Source organism: Rhinatrema bivittatum, chromosome 7 (genome assembly GCF_901001135.1).
Source record: "Rhinatrema bivittatum chromosome 7, aRhiBiv1.1, whole genome shotgun sequence".
In the NCBI taxonomy this organism is placed as follows: domain Eukaryota; kingdom Metazoa; phylum Chordata; class Amphibia; order Gymnophiona; family Rhinatrematidae; genus Rhinatrema; species Rhinatrema bivittatum.
The window spans coordinates 136,860,617-136,880,267 of record NC_042621.1 but is presented as its reverse complement, the minus strand read 5'-3'; the positions used below and the strand labels follow the sequence as shown (position 1 = coordinate 136,880,267).

At 45.1% G+C, this 19,651-nt stretch overlaps 1 protein-coding gene across 1 annotated transcript in view; it reads left to right on the top strand.

The window, feature by feature from the left end:
• HYDIN (HYDIN axonemal central pair apparatus protein) overlaps positions 1 to 19,651 on the top strand; it is a 1,819,717-nt gene that overhangs the window by 1,557,862 nt on the left and 242,204 nt on the right. Inside the window, exons 72-73 of the mRNA XM_029609235.1 lie at positions 14,770 to 14,935; positions 16,514 to 16,661. Of these exons, the coding sequence (XP_029465095.1) occupies positions 14,770 to 14,935; positions 16,514 to 16,661 (314 nt within the window). The remainder of the gene's footprint in view (positions 1 to 14,769; positions 14,936 to 16,513; positions 16,662 to 19,651) is intronic.

Here is a 19,651-nt window from a genome sequence, read left to right as displayed (position 1 = left end):
CAGTTGTTGTGCCTGTTGCACACTGTGTTCCCTGTTGGTCCACTACACAATTACTCAGCCAAAGCTTGCAAATCACCCATATGTGAGGACTAGCATCCTGCTTGTCCTGGGATAAAGCAAAATTGCTTAACTTGTAATAGGTGTTATCCCAGGACAGCAGGATGTAGTCCTCACGAAATCCACCCGCCACTCCGCGGAGTTGGGTCCGATTCATTTTATTATTTTATTTTTGGCTAAAGCTTATTGCTACAAATGAGACTGATCCATGTGGATCAGGGAATTATAGCATGCTGGGCATGCTCAGTGGCCTCAGTGTGCCAGTCAAAAGTTTCTAGAAACTTTGACAGAAGGTTTTCCATAATAGGGCTCCGTCCAGTGACGTCACCCATATGTGAGGACTACATCCTGCTGTCCTGGGATAATACCTATTACAAGGTAAGCAAGTTTGCTTTAGGCAATGACTATTAACATGCATAAAGAAAACTTATAGGAAAAAAACTTTCAAAGAAAGTGGGAAAGGCACTAGGATCCATAGCAGATAGACCCTCGCCTACTGAGTGACTACAAACAAATATTTGTGACCTTCCAGGTCAGATTTTATGCTTACAAGAGTGCAGAGGCTCAAAAGAGCTTCTATTCACTGAGCAAGCACCAAGCTGAGATCCCACAACACAATGGAAGTCTCAGTGATGAGCTTCAGCTAAGTCCATTCCATATAAAGCATATAACTAAGGCTTTATGGAGACAAACTTACCTTCTACATAATGGGAAAGACCCCAGTTTCATGTAAGTGAAATTGAATCATATCAGTTATCCAACCAACACAGGGAAATACAGAAGGTATTAAACAGATTTCCTGTGAAATAGGGGGAAAGGTTCTAGAACATTTCTCTCAACCCAAATGGCAAGACCTTCTTTTTCCACACCATGGGCTTCTCTCCTGAAATCCCTTCTAGATACTAGAGGAATAGGAAATACATTACCAAAGAGATCCTGGGATTGTGGGGATATGCCTCCAGCATCTGGGCTAAGAGATGCAGAACTCAATACTGGGATAGAGTAACAGCTGCTAACCCCCACAAGTCAATGCTGGGGAATTCTCCAACTTAACCAGATCCCTGGCAAATGTTCACTCAGAGAGCTTTCACTGAATCTGGCTCAGCAAATATGGAGCTATGAAGAACCTAATTGTCTAGCTTCATCTCAGATTATATAGAGACTTGTAAACTGAGTAATTTTGAAGAGAAACTTATCAAAACTCCAGACTCAAATCTAGGGTAATGATATGCTGAAATAGAAGTACAGGAATCTCTCTGTTAGAGATGGAAACAGCAATTCCACAGATTTTCTACTTGTGGAATATCTGGACTTTAGCCCTGACCAGAGACCATTGAGGATTCCAGACCTGGGTTCAGTCCTGTCATCAGGCAGACTCCTTATCCGGTTGGCGCAGGGCTTGTTTTTCAATGTGTCAGCCCCATTTTGAAAGGTAGCATTGACCAGACCGGAGCTAGGAGGTTCTTTGGACTCCAGCTGAGCCACCAATGACTCTTTGAGGAGGTGGGGTCCAGGGGCCTCCCTAGACCACCAGGTCCTTTTTTGATATAAGGGGAAGAATCCCAAAAGGCACCAAGGATTTTGTCTATTTTGGGAGGGGGGATTGGGGCCGGGGTATTTGGAAGGGGAGGGATTTAGTTGGAACGAGGGGTTTGAGAAGGGGAGAGCGGCATTGATGCGTGATTATAAGCTTTCTTTTTTTTTTTTTAACTTTTTGGGCTTGCACCACTTGTCTCGGGAGACCCCTGTACATGAATTTGAAAGTTTTGGAGGGGTGTAGTTTTGATCCTCAGGGCCTTTAAATTTTACCACAGGAGCATTGGGACCTGTAATAATGTCCCAATGCTCCCGTGGTAAAATATCTACAACTTCTTAAAACATGATAAAATAACAGGACTGAATTTTTTCTAAGTGAGTCTGGAGTTTTGATAATTTTCTCTTTATGAACAGCACAGTACACATCAGTGAAGATCTGATGTGATTTGAAGTGAGAATTAAGTATGCATTAGCAGCTTTGCATGGATTTGTAAAATTTCATGCATGCAAATCACATGCAATGCGGTGGCCTCCACCTCCTGCCTTATTTCCTCTATCCCCCAAGAAGATATCTTGCTCCCAGCTAGGATTTGTAAGATCCAGGAGATGATCCAGGGGTGGGAGAGGGCCAAAGAGGTGAAGGGTTGGGGGGCCAGGAGGGAGCCATATTAAAATTAAGAAAAGATGGGTAAGGGAGAACCAACCTGCAGACCCCGCAATGTTTTTAACATTTCAGAAGGGTTTAGAGGGGTGGGGGTTGCTTAGACAGGCTGGGTAATTTTTTTAATTTGCAGGGGAGGAAAATTGGGCCGCAGGCCTGCACTACATCCTTATTTTCCAAACAATGCCACTTAACCAGACATCATTTGAAGATATCTATTAAGAGGCAAGTCATCTAGTATACAAGGCCTGATAACTTTAGATCTGCTATGAGGCAGACCTAAAGATATCTGGCTAACTTAGGCCTAGATTTATCAAAATGCTATAAATATTGTGAAAATAACACCTGCGATAAAAAAAAAAGGGGGCATGGTTAGGATAATTTCACTGCTTCCGCATCATATAGGTCATTTCCACAAGGCCCAAAAATTTATCGAGAGAGAGAGCACCTCTATAGAGAACAATATGTCATTCTCCTATTTATATCACTGTAAGGGGGGATGCAGGTTTGGGGGGGGGGGCAGTTTTACATACACCGTATGAGGTACGAAGAGCAAAGTTGACATCCCTGAAGATTTTCTGCTGGTTGAATTGATGAAAGGTACAAGAGGAATTGATTTCTACAATGCATTCTCTACGGTGTATGTAAAACTGCACCCCCCAAACCTACCACACTCCGAGTTAAAAGTGCCCCCCTCCTATAGTGATATAAATAGTAGAGTGACATATTGTTCTCTATAGAGGCTTTCTCTCACTCTCTCTCTATTTCTCAAAAACCTTTTTCTAGTAACACACAACCTTGGATAGAATTGCAAATTGGCTAAATTAACCAGATAACATAGGCTAGCCCTAGGAATGCCTCTTTTTTTCTCCTGGCTAAAATGTAGCTGGATAAGTAACTCAATATTCTTAAATTAGCCATTTAGGTGGATAGTTTGAGTTATCTTGCTAAATGCCCTTGAATATTGACTCCCTTGTGTTTATATTGGTCTTTATATCGGGAGATGAACATGTGTGATCATATTTCCTTCTATATTCACTGTTAATTTTATTTGTATAAAACGGAATGAATATAATTTAAAAAAAAATGAAGAAGACAAAAATCCAAAAAATGGATAACTTATCCAGTTGAAGTTAGCTGGATAAATTAATCCAGGATGTTCAGCGGGATAAACATCCTGTTAAATATCAACTAATAAAGTTATCCGGCTACCTTTAGCCAGATAACTTTAAACTTAACCAGCTATGTTTAAATGTAGCCAATTAGGTTTAAAGTTATCCAGATACACGTGTCCATCTAATTTTAAGCTTATGTGGCTATATTCAAATAATATAGCTAATTAAATACAGACAGATTTAAATTAAAACAATAAAAAAAAAAGTTTAGATCAATGGTCAGACCCGCCATTCCTCCTTCCTTCCTAAAGTGGTGGACAGTTTGGGGTTGGTAACTCTGTGCTGCCCATCCGCCCCTTCCAAACCCTCTGAAATTTTGCAAAATGTGGTGGGCTGAAAGGCCTGAGGAGATGGGCTAGCCTCCTCCCCCCCCCCCCCCTCCGAAGTGATTCCACCTCTCATGAAATGTAAGAGTGCATACTCCTCAATTCACGGCAAGATTCTGGAGGGCCTTGTGCAAGCTATTCAACATCTCTCTAGACTACACTTCAGCCTATCATCCGCAATCAAATGGCCAAACAGAACGGATGAATAGAACCTATAAACAGTTCATTCGAACCTACGTGAGTTGCCGTCAGAACAACTGGGCTGAACTGTTACCTTGGGCTGAATTCGCCATCAATTCTCATCCAGCAACATCAACTGGATCAACACCTTTTGAAATGGTATATGGACGTTCACCAACCCCGCCACTTCTACTGAAGCTCTCAGTGACATCCCCAGCAGCTCAATCTACCTCTGATGAAATCCATAATCTGTGGACTCAGACGAAAGACATGCTAATTAAAGCGAGTGACTGTGCTAAGAAGTTTTATGACGCTCACTATTCTCAAGCGCCTGTCTTCAAACCTGGTGACAAAGTCTGGTTATCCACCAAACATCTCAGACTGAAGTTATCCTCCACTCGATTTGCTCCTCGCTGCGTTGGATCATTTTCAGTCCTCCAACGTCTTGGCAATATCACTTACAGTCTGAAGCTACCACCCGGACTAAACATCCGTAACGCTTTTCACGTTTCACCCTTGAAACCTCTCATACTCAGTGAATTCTCTTCCAAGACTCAGGAACCACCTCCCATCAATGCAGAAGATGAGCTAGAATATAAGGTTGAAGCTATTCTTGATGTCCGAAGACGAGGCAAAACATTAGAATACATTCTTTCTTGGGAAGGTTTCGGCCCCGATGAAAACTCTTGGGAGCCTCAGGTTAACATCCTTGATAAAGAGATGCTCCATCAATTTCATCTCGCGCATCCTTTGAAACCAAAACCTGGTACTCGCAGAGGAGACTGCCCTTTGAAGGGGGGTACTGTTACGACTGTCGCTGCCCGACATCTCCACTCTGCCCACCTTACCTTTTTTGCGACTCCTCCCGCGGTTGATGGACGTCTGGCTGCCGCGGCATCTGCCTGCCGTCCTCTCCAGCATCCCCGGTCTGGCTCGGGCGCTGCATCCCGCCATGTTGTCCAGGTACCATAGGGCGTGCGCCACGCGGCCCTGCCTCTAATTCTCTCTTTGGCGCAAACCTCAGGGGCGTCCCCCTGTGATGACGTCATGCATCCTGGATACAAAAGCCTACACTTTTTGCTAGTTAATCGAGTTAGCAAGGGATCTCCTTACGGATGGGATTCGCTCTCTGTACCTAGCTACTCTGTCTCTCCAACTTTTGGACTTTATCCTAATGGGGTACCCGCTCCTCGGGGGCCTCTCTCATGTCTTTCAGGTCGCTTTTCAGGAGCCGGTACTCGCTCCTCGAGGGCCCATGTTCCCTGACTTGCTCCTGAACTTATTGCTTCTGCTTGGAAGAAACCGCTGCCTACATCAAATTTGCAGATGACACAAAATTGTTCAGAGTAGTTAAATCACAAGCAGATTGTGATAAATTGCAGGAAGACCTTGTGAGACTGGAAAATTGGGCATCCAAATGGCAGATGAAATTTAATGTGGATAAGTGCAAGGTGATGCATATAGGTAAAAATAACCCATGCTATAATTACACAATGTTGGGTTCCATATTAGGTGCTACAACCCAAGAAAGAGATCTAGGCGTCATAGTGGATAACACATTGAAATCGTCAGTTCAGTGTGCTGCGGCAGTCAAAAAAGCAAACAGAATGTTGGGAATTATTAGAAAGGGAATGGTGAATAAAACGGAAAATGTCATAATGCTTCTGTATCGCTCCATGGTGAAACCGCACCTTGAATACTGTGTACAATTCTGGTCGCCGCATCTCAAAAAAGGATATAATTGCGATGGAGAAGGTACAGAGAAGGGCTACCAAAATGATAAAGGGAATGGAACAGCTCCCCTATGAGGAAAGACTAAAGAGGTTAGGACTTTTCAGCTTGGAGAAGAGACGGCTGAGGGGGGATATGATAGAGATGTTTAAAATTATGAGAGGTCTAGAACGGGTAGATGTGAATTGGTTATTTACTCTTTCGGATAGTAGAAAGACTAGGGGGCACTCCATTAAGTTAGCATGGGGTACAGTTGCCACAGTGTCCAAGGGTCCACCCCCAAGTTTTCGATTTCTTTCAAAATCACATCAGATCTGTCTCCTATCACACATCCAATGGTAACTCATTCCACAGCTTAGGAACCATCATTGACAAAGCCCTATTCTGAAGTCTAACCTGTCGATATTGTTATGATGAGGCCCACAGCGTGATCTTCTCACCTTCCCAGACAGACCTCAGCATTTAACTGTCCGTCGTTGGCTGCAGTCGGCCATTGGCTCTGACCTCAGGCCTCTGCCAGTGTCCCTGGTCCTACCATGCTGCCTGGGACCTCCAGCCAGGATTCTCCTTCCAAGCAGGCCTCTTTGCTCGCTCTGCGGAGAGATGCCACCGATGGCACTGCGCCCCCTCCTAGGCGCGCACTCGCAACCATGAAGCTTTTAAAGGGCCCGCGGCAGGCACCTGGCCGCAGACCTGGATGCTGACATCATCACTCTCAGCATACTTAAGCTCAGGCAGCGCTCTTAAACGTTGCTTTTGCAACTGGTCTCCTAAGTTCCCTGTTGATCGAGTGCTTGCTGCTTCTAGAGATTCATCTCTGCCTTGTGTTCCTGATTCTTCGATGTTCCTGGGTCCTGTGTCTTCATCTCTCTTGTTTCCTGCTTTGGTCTGACTTCATGGATTTGGACTTTGCTTTGCCTGACTCTGCTTTGTGACTCTCTCCAAGCCTGACCTCTCCTACATCCGACCTCGCCTGCCTTCTCCAAGCCTGACTTCTGCTATGTCCGACCTCGTCTGCCTTCTCCACGCCTGACCACTGCTATGCCTGACTATGCCTGCCTTCTCCGTGCCCTGACCATTGCTACCCCTGACCATGCCTGCCTTCTCCGTGCCCTGACCATTGCTACGGATAACCTTGCTATAGGCTCTCGTCCAGAGTTCTATGTTGCTCACCACAGCTTCCACTAGCCGCCAGCCTCCAGCTGTGTTTGACAGAGACGCCTCTGCCTCTATCCTCTGGACGTGGACTCTCAAAACCTCGGCTTTTCTTTGCCCAAGCACCCTCAGTCGCTCTCTGTTCCTTGGTGCTTGAGTTCCAGTTCCGCAACCCATCTGTATAGACCTATGCCATCTGCTGGCTGCTGTCTCTGGGCTGAACCAGCTCTCTTTATCTGCCTAAGTCCTGCCAGCCCCGGCACCCAAATGCTCAACCCAAGGGGCTGGTATAGGTGAAGCTCCAGTGGCCTCTAACTTCAGCCCACTCCACCTGCCGATGGTGGGAACCTGTGGGCCCTTGCCACGGGTTGTGTCAACCCCACCTCAGCCCAAGGATTCACCTCCAGCGCAACAGATTGCAAAGGCCATGGATTCGGTGGAGCCGTGTGCCTCCCAAGTCGTCATCGACATGGTTTCCAAGGTACAGGAACATCAGCTGTTTCTGGAAGCACTGGCTGCCTCCATTGGACGTCTTCATAATCGGTTCAATGCTTTGAACGGGCAGCCAACCCCACCATCTCCACAGCCACCTTCGTCCTTGCCATGGGCCTTTTTAGCGCTTCCAGCACCCCCTCATTTCAACGGTGACTCCAAGATTTGCAGAGGGTTTATAAACGAGTGCTAAATGCAATTTGCTCTGCAACCCTCCATCTTTCAGGGTGACTTAACTAAAGTCACATTTATTCTGTCTCGCCTAGAAGGGAAGGCCCTGGCCTGGGCTTCTCCCCTATGGGAACGCTCATTCCCTGTTGAGGGAACTGGTTCAATTCATGGCTGTCTTCAAGCGAACCTTCGATGACCCTGGGCGGCATGCTGTGGCAAGCACAAATCTGCTCCACCTTTATCAAGGACAATGACGTTTTTTCGATTACACTATAGAGGTCCGGACTTTACCAAACTCACCTGGCAAGAGGATTGCCTACAAGCTATTTATCTTTATGGGCTCTCCTCGTAGCTAAAAGATGAGTTGGCTGCTCGGGAGCTCCCTTCCTCCTTGGAGGACCTTATAGATTTGACGGGCCGAATTGACCACCGTCTTCAAGAGCAACACCGGGAGAGTCGGACGTCCAAAAGACCTCTGCAAGTCTGCTCCTGCTCACCATCTGTTACTAACTTTACATCCAGTGACACAAGAGTGGTCAGGGCAGAGGAATCCATGCAGTTGGGCAGAGGGCGACTGACCCCGAAAAAGTGCCTCCGGTGAAGACAAACCAGCCTGTGTCTGTATTGCAGAACTATCCCATCTGTCCGGTAAACTCCAAAGCCCAATTCAATAGGGGTCCTGAACTTGGTTACAACTTCTCCAGCCCCCCAACTCTCAGTGCCAGTCACTTTAATTTGGGATTCCCAATCCTTCCTAGTCCTTGCTCTGGTGGACTCCGGAGAAGGAGCGAATTTTATCCTCAAGGACCTTGTGCAACTCCTGGGATTCAAGACCCACTCGCTAGCTCCTACCATGTGCATCACCTCGATATACGGAGAGCCATTCCCCGGCCGTATTTCCCTGACCACGGAACCTGTTCAGTTATGCACAGGAGCCTTACAACTTGAGGAGCTTGAACTTTTAGTTTTGGATAAGTCTTTCTACCCTATCGTGCTCGGACTCCCCTGGATCCAGAAGTACTCTCCTCAGTTTAATTGGACTTTTCTACAGCTGGTAGAATGGGGTCCAGTCTTGCCTCCAGAAGGTGACCCTGTCAGCTCCTATTCCTTTGGTCACCACCTCTTCAGGCATACCAGCTCCCTAAGCTGCCTATGAGGATGTATTTTCCAAACTGATGGCCAACCTTCTTCTGCCTCTTCGGCAGTTTGACTGTCCTATTGATCTCCTTCCTGGAACTACGCCTCCTCATGGATGCACCTACCCCTTGTCTCTACCCGAGAGAAAGGCAATGACTGAATACATTTGAGAATATCTGGAGGGTTTATCCATCCTACATCACCCGCTGGCGCAGGATTCTTTTTTGTGACGAAAAAAGATGGGTCACTCAGACTGTGCATTGATTACCGTGGTCTGAATGCCATCACTCACAAGGATAAATATCCCTTACCACTGATCTCTGAGCTCTTTGACCATCTCCAAGGTGCGACCATCTTTACCAAGTTGGACTTGTGCGGGGCGTATAATCTGGTACGCATTTGTCCCGATGACATCTAGAAGACCGCCTTCAATACTAGAGTTGGTCACTATGAATACTTAATGATGCCTTTCAGCCTTTCCAACATGCCTGCAGTGTTCCAGCAAATGATGAATGAAATTTTTAGAGACCTACTGTACACCAAAGTCATGGTTTACTTGGACGATATCCTCATTTTTTCAAAGGACTTTGATTCCCACCGGGCTGATATATGTTTGGTACTACAACGTTTTCGTGAAAACCAGTTGTTTGCAAAGCTGGACAAGTGTTTGAGAAGTCCAGTCTTCCATTCCTGAGTTACATAATTTCCCCACAGGGTTTCTCCATGGACCCGGATAAAGTGAAGGGATTTAAAGTGCTTCAACGTTTCCTGGGGTTCCTTAACTATTACCGCCATTTTATCACTCACTATTCCATGTTGGCTCTGACTAGGAAGGGTCAGAATACACGAAACTGGCCACCTGAGGCTACAGCAGCATTTCATTGATTAAAAGAAGCCTTTCAAAAAGGTCCTTGTTTGTCACCCAGATCCGACTCACCCATTTCAAGTCGAGGCGGTCGCCTCTGCCATTGGGGCTGGGGCTGTCTTAAGCCAGCAGACCGCCTCCGGTACCTTAGTCCCATGCTCCTTTTACTCACGGAAATTTTCACCAGCTGAGCGACACTATAGCATTGGGGATCACAAATTACTTGCCATAAAGTTGGCCCTAGAAGAATGGCGCCCCTGGCTCGAGGGTGCACAGCACAAATTCACGGTGTTCACGGACCATAAAAATCTAGAACATTTAAGTCAAGCTCAGAGTTTCAACACCCGGCAGGCCCGGTGTGCCCTTTTCTTCTCCCAGTTCGATTTTGAGCTCCGTTACCGCCCTGCAGAAAAAAACCTTCGAGCAGATGCCATATCCCGATCTTTCAAGCCAGAGGATGTTCCTGATGAACCAACTCATATTATCAACCCAGCTTGTCTCCTCGTCAGCTACTCATACTGTCCCTACGGGGAAAACCGTGGTGCCTCGACGTCTCCGAGAAAGGATGCTCCGCTGGGCCCACAAGTCCAAGATTGCTGGTCATCCAGGACAAGCGCGAACCATGGCACTGCTCCAGCGGTTTTTCTGGTGGCCTACCTTGGTCTCCGACACGAAGGCATACGTCGCGTCCTGCATCATTTTTGCACAACAGAAACCCCCAGTTGGATGACCATGGGGACTTCTTCAACTGTTTCCAGCACCCAAAGAACCATGGACACATTTGTCAACGGATTTCATCATAGACCTGCCTCCCTCTAGGGCAATACCATAATATGGGTTACCATAGACTGTTTCTCAAAAATGTCTCATTTTGTACCGCTTCTGGGCTTGCCATTTGCACCCGAGCTAGCACGACTGTTTTTCCACCACATATTTAGGCTACATGGCTTACCAGTGGATATAGTTTCCAATCGAGGTCCACAATTTGTCGCCAGGTACTGACGCTCTCTGTGCCGGAAATTCAGTATCAACATCAGCCTCAGACCGCCCATCATCCCCAGGCCAACGGGCAAGCTGAGCGTATGAATCGCTCTTTGAAGGCATTTTTATGGGCGTACATTAATGACCAACAGGATAACTGGTCAGACTTCTTCTCCTGGGCAGAGTTCTCTCATAACTCTGACATCGCCACAGCTACTGGAACATCTCCTTTCACAATTGTCTATGGGAAACAACCTAGACCACATTTACACATGTGCTCATGTACCCATGTGCCCATTTACCCATGTGCCCGGCGGCCCAGGCTACTGCAGATGCCCTTAAGACGACATGGGAACCGATGAATCTGCGCCTGCATCAGACCGCCTCCCAGGCCAAGAAGACTGCTGACAGTCGCCGCTGTGCAGCTCCTGAGTTTCTTCCTGGCCAGAAAGTCTGGTTAAGCACTAAATACATCAGCCTTCAAATACCTTCCCAGAGATTCGCTCCTCGCTTCATTGGACCATTTCCGATTACTTGACGCATAGGACCTGTGACACATCTGCTCCGACTGTCTCCTTCCTTGGATATACATAATATCTTCCACGTATCCTTACTTAAACCCATGATATTGTCCTGGCCTACCTGAAAGGTTCCCAAGCCACCCGTACTTGTGGCAGAAACTGACACAACATACCAAGTCCACAATGTCCTTGATGTCCACCGCAGAGGCCGCCGATGGGAGTACCTCCTCTCATGGGAGGGATACGGTCCTGAAGAAAACTCTTGGGAACCAGCCCAGAATAACTTAGACAAGAATTTCCATCGTGCCCTTCCGGGCAAACCCCGACCTCCAGGAGGGGAGGCATAAATGGGGAGGTACCGTTATGATTGCCGCCCGCAGGAGGCCCGCGGCACGTCTTCTCACCTTCCCAGACAGACCTCAGTGCTTAACTCTCCATCATTGGTGGCAGTTGGCTGCCTCCGACCTTGGGCCTCTGCCAGTGTCCCTGGTCCTGCCGTGCTGCCCGGGACCTCCAGCCAGGATTCTCCTTCCAAGCAGGCCTCTCCACTCGCTCAGTGGAGACGCCGCTGACGGCGCCGTGCCCCCTTCTAGGCGCACGCAACCTTGATGATGCTGACATCATCACATTCAGCGTACTTAAGCTTGGGCAGTGCTCCTAAGCAACAGGTCTCCTCGGTTCCCTGTTGATCCAGTGCTTGTTGCTTCTAGAGATTCGTCTCTGCCTTGTGTTCCTGATTCCTCGATGTTCCTGGTTCCTGTGTCTTCGTCTCCCTTGTTTCCTGCTTCAGATTGACTTCCCGGATTTGGACTTTGCTTTGCCTGACTCTGCCTTGTGACTCTCTCCAAGCCTGACCTCTGCTACATCCGACCTCGCCTGCCTTCTCCAAGCCTGACCTCTGCCAAGTTTGACCTCAACTGCCTTCTCTAAGCCTGACCTCTGCTACGTCCGACTTCGCCTTCCTTCTCCAAGCCTGACCTCTGCTACATCCGACTTCATCTGCCTTCTCCAAGCCTGACCACTGCTACGCCTGACCGTGCCTGCCTTCTCCATGCCCTGACCTCTGCTACGCCTGACCACGCCTGCCTTCTCCGCACCCTGACCATTGCTACAGATAACCTTGCTATAGACTCTTTCTTGTCCAGAGTTCTATGTTGCTCACCACAGCTTCCACTAGCCGCCAGCCTCCAGCTGTGTTTGACAGAGATGCCTCTGCCTCTATCCTCTAGACGTGGACTCTCAAGGCCTCGGCCTTTCTTTGCCCAAGCACCCTCAGCCACTCTCTGTTCCTTGGTGCTTGAGTTCCAGTTCTGCAACCCGTCTGGGATAGACTTACGCCATCTGCTGGCTGTTGTCTCTGGGCTGAACCAGCTCTCTTCATTTGCCTATCTCGAGGCCTGCCTAAGTCCTGCCGGCCCCGGCACCCAAAGGCTCAACCCGAGGGGAACGTGGACTGGTATAGGTGAAGCTCCAGTGGCCTCTAACTTCAGCCCACTCCACCTGCTGATGGTGGGGACCTGTGGGCCCTTGCCACGGGTTGAGTCAACCCCACCTCAGCCCAAAGATCCACCTCCAGCGCAACAGATATGCCTTCACAGAAGAAAGCTGTAACTGATGCTGATACTCGGAACTCAGAGATTTATTAGAGTTAGTCCAGTGCAGATGGTTTCTCATATGTGGAGGACCAATCCCTCTTAAAATTTTAAAAGCAAGAACAAAGAATTTTAAACTTGCAACACATCTGAATAGGATCCAATGCAATTTAAAAGTAAAGCTGCCGCTGATACCCTCCTAGAGCAGTCCATGATGATTCTGGCTGCAGCAGGCTGAATAATCTGTAAAAATCGAATGGTAGCCCCTGACAATCCCCAGTAAATGGCATTACGGTAGTCCACTACAGCCATTTCTACAGCATATACTACTGTTTTCAAGGCTTGAAAACTCAGAAATGGTCTATGTTGCTAATTAATCTGTACGATCAACTGCTGTTATTTGATTCTCCAAATTCCAATGCCCATCCAATTAAACACCCAAAGACTTTACCACATCCACAGCTGCAATCTCCTCCTCCTCCTTGATGATGGTCAAGTGATACTTCTCCAACTCCATTCCAATTTGTAACACCTCAGTCTTCCTAGAATTCAAAACCAGTCTGCTTCTCTTTAGCCAACCACTAACTGCAATTCTATAGTCAGGAAAATACTGTAAATTAGCCACTGAATCTCACCCCAAAGTTCTCAATATCTGTAGATCCTCTGCATAAATAAATGTCCTAAATCCAAAAGAACAAATTAATTTCCCTAAAGCTGCCAAATATACATTATATAGTTTATAGTTTAGTTTATTGGTTTTTTTATACCATTACATCAGTCGTTACACCATCACAACGGTGTACATTAACATAAAATACAGTTGTATACAATAATATTAAAATCAGCTTAATGACAAGTTAATAACAAATTAATATCATAACATTTCAGAAACTTTAGAATTATAGTAAAAACAATAAAATCATAAAACCTTAAAACATTCTTACGTCATAACTATAATCATCAAATAATAAGAACAATGAACTAAAGAATAAAGTTTGATTTAATTGTCATGCTTCTGTGTATGCACATGTAAAGAGCCACGTCTTTAAGTCTGTTTTAAATTTCTTGATGTCTGTTTGTAATCTTATGTTAGTTGGTAATGTGTTCCATAGTTTAGGGCCTGCAATAGAAATTGTTCCATCACGAACCTCACTGAGCCTTGCTGTTTTGATTGTTGGTACAGACAGGAACCCCTTATTACTAGAACGGAGGTCTCTTTGTGGAACATGTAAATGTATTGAATAATTTAACCAATCGATATTATTTCCATGTAGTATCTTGTGTAAAATGCATGCGACCTTGTATTGTACGCGGTATGTTATTGGCAGCCAATGAAAAGATATTAATAAAGTAGAGGGCATAATGAAGACCCCAGAGGGACTCCGATATTCATCTTTTGTGGGGAAGAACATACTCTCCTAGATAACTCTCAAATGCCTTTGAATACTGACCTTGAAATTATTAAAACACACAGAGGACCTGGATTTGATTCCTGAGTCGGGTCCGCTTCCCTTGACATCTAGGGCTGAGAATTCTACATTCACAGCCCTTGAGGTGAGGAAGTCCCAGTCATTGTTCAACAGCTACATCTATTGGTGCAATTTAGGGCTTGTGATTGCAGTATTCCAGGAGTTTTTAATAATATAACTGGCACATCTTATCTGCTTCCACTGTCTATGTTTTATTCCTTCTACAATTGCTGGTATTCTTCTTTGGGCTTTGTAATGTTTTATAATTGCTGGCTCTACTGTGTTTGTTTGATTTGACTATCAGTGTTGTTGTTTTATGAAATTTTATGGATGCTTATTGTACCCTGCCTCGATCTTTTGTAGAGTGTGGGTAATAAATATTTTAAATAAATAAAATAAATAAATGAGGAGCCTTGGTGCATTTCTACCTGGCCAAGGACTTTTCATTGTGATAACTGTTTTAAGTGAGTTAGGAGGGGATATAAAATAGAGGAAAAATATCCATGTAGTTATGAATGATGGCATATGGTCCAGATCGCAGCTCTCATTCCAATTGAGCTGAAGCCCAAAGAAATAGGAGTAAACTGCTGGGCCCTCAAGAAGTCAAGTATGTGGCAAAAGAGAGAAATAGAATTACTTTTCCTTGGGAAAGATGATGGCTCCAGTCATTTATGAGTGCTATTCTCCTTCATCTCTTTTAATAATCCTCTCCTTGTTTAGATCTCCTTTGAGTTTCACTCTCAAGAGCTGGACATTGTTGAGTCGTTTTGGACCTTCACAATCCCTGATCATAACATTTCAGTTCCATTCCTGCTAGTGGGGAATGCCAGCGAACCCTTAGTGTCTCTGGATCGAACACACCTTAACTTTAATTCGCTTATGCTTGGTACGTATGGTATAAGTATTCTAAAAGCTCATGGATCTGTACTAGATAACTGTGGCTAAATAAAAAAAAACTGGTCAGGGAATAAGAAGAAAGACATCTTCATGGCTCCTATCAGGAAAGTTATGATGTGAATACCAGGTGGTTTGGGTGCCAGAATAGCTAATATTCCTGTAAAAATGGAGAATATGCAAGTTCAGCATTATGTCTTCTTTACAAACAAACCTAGATGATAAAGACAATAGTCATTGTGGGCAAAATAAACCAACTAAATCTGCTAATCAGAAAAAGTAGCAAAGTTAATTCTGCAGGTCTCAGAAAGATAGATGTTTTAATGGAATATATTTGAAGTGGGGGTTTTTTTCATTGCAATTGCCTTTTATGAAAATTGTCTATATTTATTTATTTTATTTATTTATTTATTGAATTTTCAATACCGTCATTCAGACGAGCCATCACAACGGTTTACAGCTTTTTAAAATACATAAGATAAATATATACAAATATTATATATTATATAGCTAAAGTGAAGGATCCATCAGTCAAGATCCATAGGATTAAAAATGGGCTTTGATGTAGCATTTGATGTAGTTCTTTCCTTTATTAAGTCAAATCAACACTTAGATGCATTAAGCATGACATATTTTCATAGGAGGATAACACAATCGCAGGGAGATTTGCCACGATAGTGGGGCCTCTCCCCCGAAAAACACTGCAGCTCGATGGCACGCTATTTTGTCTCACAGCCAAATACTGCAGCAAAAAAGAACACAGTAAGCGACCCTTTAGGTGCATTGGCTGCCCCAACCTCAAGGGACCACCATTGGCTCAAAGAGCTGGTCGCTTAAAAAGGAGCCCGCACAAAGAAAAAGTTGAACGGGAGTCAGGCTCAACCCGGGGCCGTCAGCTTAAAGTTAAAAAAATGTCAACTTCATATGTGGTGATGGCTCCACCCCCCACCCCCCAACTTAGTATTCAAAAAAATCAGTTTCCCTCCCCCAACTCCATTAATCAAGTAACCTAGTTGGGAGTACAGGGCCCTTTCTCCCCCCCCCAATATATCTAAAACAATCATTGTTCTTTAGTGGGGAGACCCCCTCCCCCCAAAAAATATAAAATTAAATCATTGAGGTTCGGTGAGAATGCCTTTTCTCTTCCCCTCCAAATGTAAATCAAACATTCATTGGTGTTCAGGGTGCTCCACACCCCTGACCCCCCTCCTGTGTCTCCAAACCTTTTAAATTAAAAGAAGCTCCCGCAATGGGGCCCAAGGCGCCTCCTAGCACCGTGTTAAGTTATATTAACTAAATGGCCACATCCATTAGCACGAGCCGGCATACACACTTATATGTGCGACCGCGTGGCTGTTTAAAAGTTACCGACATATTGAGCATAGTTATTTATAAAGTATGTGAACACTTTAGAAATGGCTTCTTCCATGGCAGCCACACAAATTGTTTCTTTCTACCTTTGGTATTTTGAATATAGCAAGCCCTAGAGTATCCATGCTCTGGTGAGGCAGACACAGCTTCTGACCGCTTTGAATGGAGGACTGAAGTTTTGTTGTACCTTTCCTTGAAGGTCATGAAGCCCACGCTGTAGTGTACCTGATAAATAATGAGGAACAAGACTTCGCTTTCACTTTCCGTGAGAATTCTTGCTTCTCAGAAGGATTTCTCAGCAACTTGGTGGTGAAGCCCATGAATGGAGACATCCTGCCACGTTCTAGGTAAATGGGGGAAGAAGATGAAAGGGGGAACTTTCTAATAAATGGCTGAAATTTATCTGAACTTTCCAGAGTGAATATTTACACAGCAAAGCCTTTAGTCCCATAGGTATGTACCAAGTAAATAATGTGATGCTTTTCATGGATATAAGCCATACAAAGAATGAGTAAATTTGCCAGGTCAGGGATTTATGCATCACAAGGAATTTTTGTCCAGATGCAAGCCTTAATATTTTAATTTGTAGTTAAAAGTTTAATATATAAATATGCAGGATAAAACACAACTCAAAACATCTGACGATCAGATTAATTTATGCCCCTCCCGGAATACTGGAAGCAGACCCATCCTCAATCATAGAACTAACAGCAAAACACTTAAACTCCAGAAAACCTGCCATCCTCATGGGAGATTTTAACCTTCACGTAGATGTCCAACCTCATTCTACCAACTGTAAAACTCTTCTCTCCTCTCTCAGCAATATGGGTTTCAGACAAATTGTGACAGAACCAACCCACAAAGCAGGTCATACGTTGGACCTTATCTTCATAAACGAGGGAATCGCAACCCACACTATCCCAACTTGCCTTCCGGTACCGTGGACAGACCACCGAATCATATCATCGGTGTTAAAAATAAAAGAGCCTCCTCCGCAATCCACACAATCAATAACTATAACCGTCAGGAAACAGTGCTCAGGAGACCAACTCAGCGAACACCTGGCCAAGGAACTAGTGCACCTGGACCTCTCCGACGCCAACTCAGCAACTTCATCATGGACCAACATCACTAAAAAGGTTGCAGATCAAATGTGCCCCATGACGACTAAATATATCAATCCAAACAAAGACAACAGGCACTTATATGTGCCACGCGGTCGCACATATAAGTGTGTATGCCGGCTTGGTTCACTCCGGAGTTGAAAAAATGTAAACATGAATTGAGATGCAAGGAACAAAATTGGCGAAAAAACCCATCTTCAACCACCCTCCTCATCTACAAATCGTGCCTCAACTCATACAGAAACGACATCAACAAAACCAAGAGAGAATTCTTCTCCAAAAAAATCCACCACCTCATTTTTGATTCAAGAGCTCTTTTCTCCTATGTTTCAAACCTCACTAAACCCCCGGCGCCTACCATTCCAGACGATCAAGCTCTCAACAAAGCGAACGAACTAGCAGACTTCTTTGACAATAAAATCACCTCACTCCTAGCCCCCCTCAAGGGATCATCTACACATCCAAACCACGTAATCAACTACAGCTCCCAATCATCGCTCTCAACCGTTCAACAATCATCGCACTCAACAGATCAACAATCATCGCACTCAACCGTCCAACAATCATCACTCTCAACCACCCAACAATCATCACTTTCAACCACCCAACAACCATCGCACTCAACCACTCAACAACCCAACACAACCCCAACAGTGCTCGACACCTTTGAGCCCACATCAACATTAGAAATAGAGAATATCCTCAAGAAGATAAAACCATCCTCTCATCCATCAGACCATATTCCTTCAAACATACTGAGTCTGATCACTAACACCATAGCCAAACCTGTGGCAGACATCATTAACTGCTCTCTCACCCAAGGCCAAGTCCCTAACCAACTCAAGTTAGCCATGCTCAAACCGCTCCTCAAAAAACCCAACCTTCCCACCTCAGACCCAGCTAACTTCAGACCCATAGCAAACCTCCCTATGATAGCCAAAATTATGGAGAAAGTTGTTAACAAACAACTTACAGAATTTCTCGACGAAAACAACATCCTCACCTCAAACCAATTTGGTTTTCGTAAGACTAGGAATACCGAATCGCTATTAGCCTCACTATCAGACACTATTATCTTTAATCTAGAAAAAGGCCAACCTTGCCTCCTCGCTCTTCTGGATCTCTCATCAGCGTTTGATACCGTAAACCACCCGTGCCTCCTGCAACGCCTAACGGACATTGGCATCACAGGAGCAGCATTCAACTGGTTCAAATCATTTTTGGAGAACAGATCATACAAGGTCAAGATAAATAACAAAGAGTCTCACGCCATCGAATCCAAGAGGGGGGTACCGCAAGGATCATCCCTCTCTCCGACTCTTTTCAATATATATCTTCTCCCGCTCTGTCACTTACTCACCAACCTCAAGCTAACACACTTCCTATATGCAGATGACATACAAATTCTCATCCCTATAGAAGACTCACTACACAAGGCCATGTCATACTGGAATAAATGTCTTTCAGCTATCAACAACCTACTCACCAGCCTCAACCTGGTCTTAAACACAAACAAAACCGAAATCCTCATTATAGCACCGGAAAACTTTGTCCCACCCACACCTCCTAACGCTAGCCAACGTCCGGATACCTCCGTGCACTCCACCTCGCAACAAGTAAAAGACCTGGGAGTCATCATAGACAGCGGATTCAGCCTCATCAAATTCGTTAATAACACAATGAAAGAATGTTTCTTTAAACTACAAACCTTAAAGAAACTAAAACCACTCCTTCTATACAGAGACTTCCGCATGGTGCTACAAACCATCATACTTCCAAAACTGGACTACTGTAACTCTCTCCTCCTAGGCCTTCCAGCATGCACCACCAAACCACTTCAGATGGTCCTGAATGCCTCGGCAAGAATTCTCTCAAACGCCAAAAAAAGAGATCATATCACCCCAATCCTTCATCATCTCCACTGGCTTCCGATTAAATACAGGATCCAATTCAAGTCCATAATGATGATACACAAGGCCTTATATAACATCGCTCCTCTTAACTTAACGTTTCAAATTCAGCTACACACATCCGTGAAACCGACTAGAAGTGCGTATCAGAACAGACTAATCACCCAACCGGCGAAATCCTCTCTGAGGAAACACGCACTATCCACAGCGGGCCTTTCACTCTGGAACTCGCTACCTCCAGACCTTCGCCTTGAACCTTGTTACGCTACATTTAAAAAGAAACTTAAGACTTGGTTGTTCAAG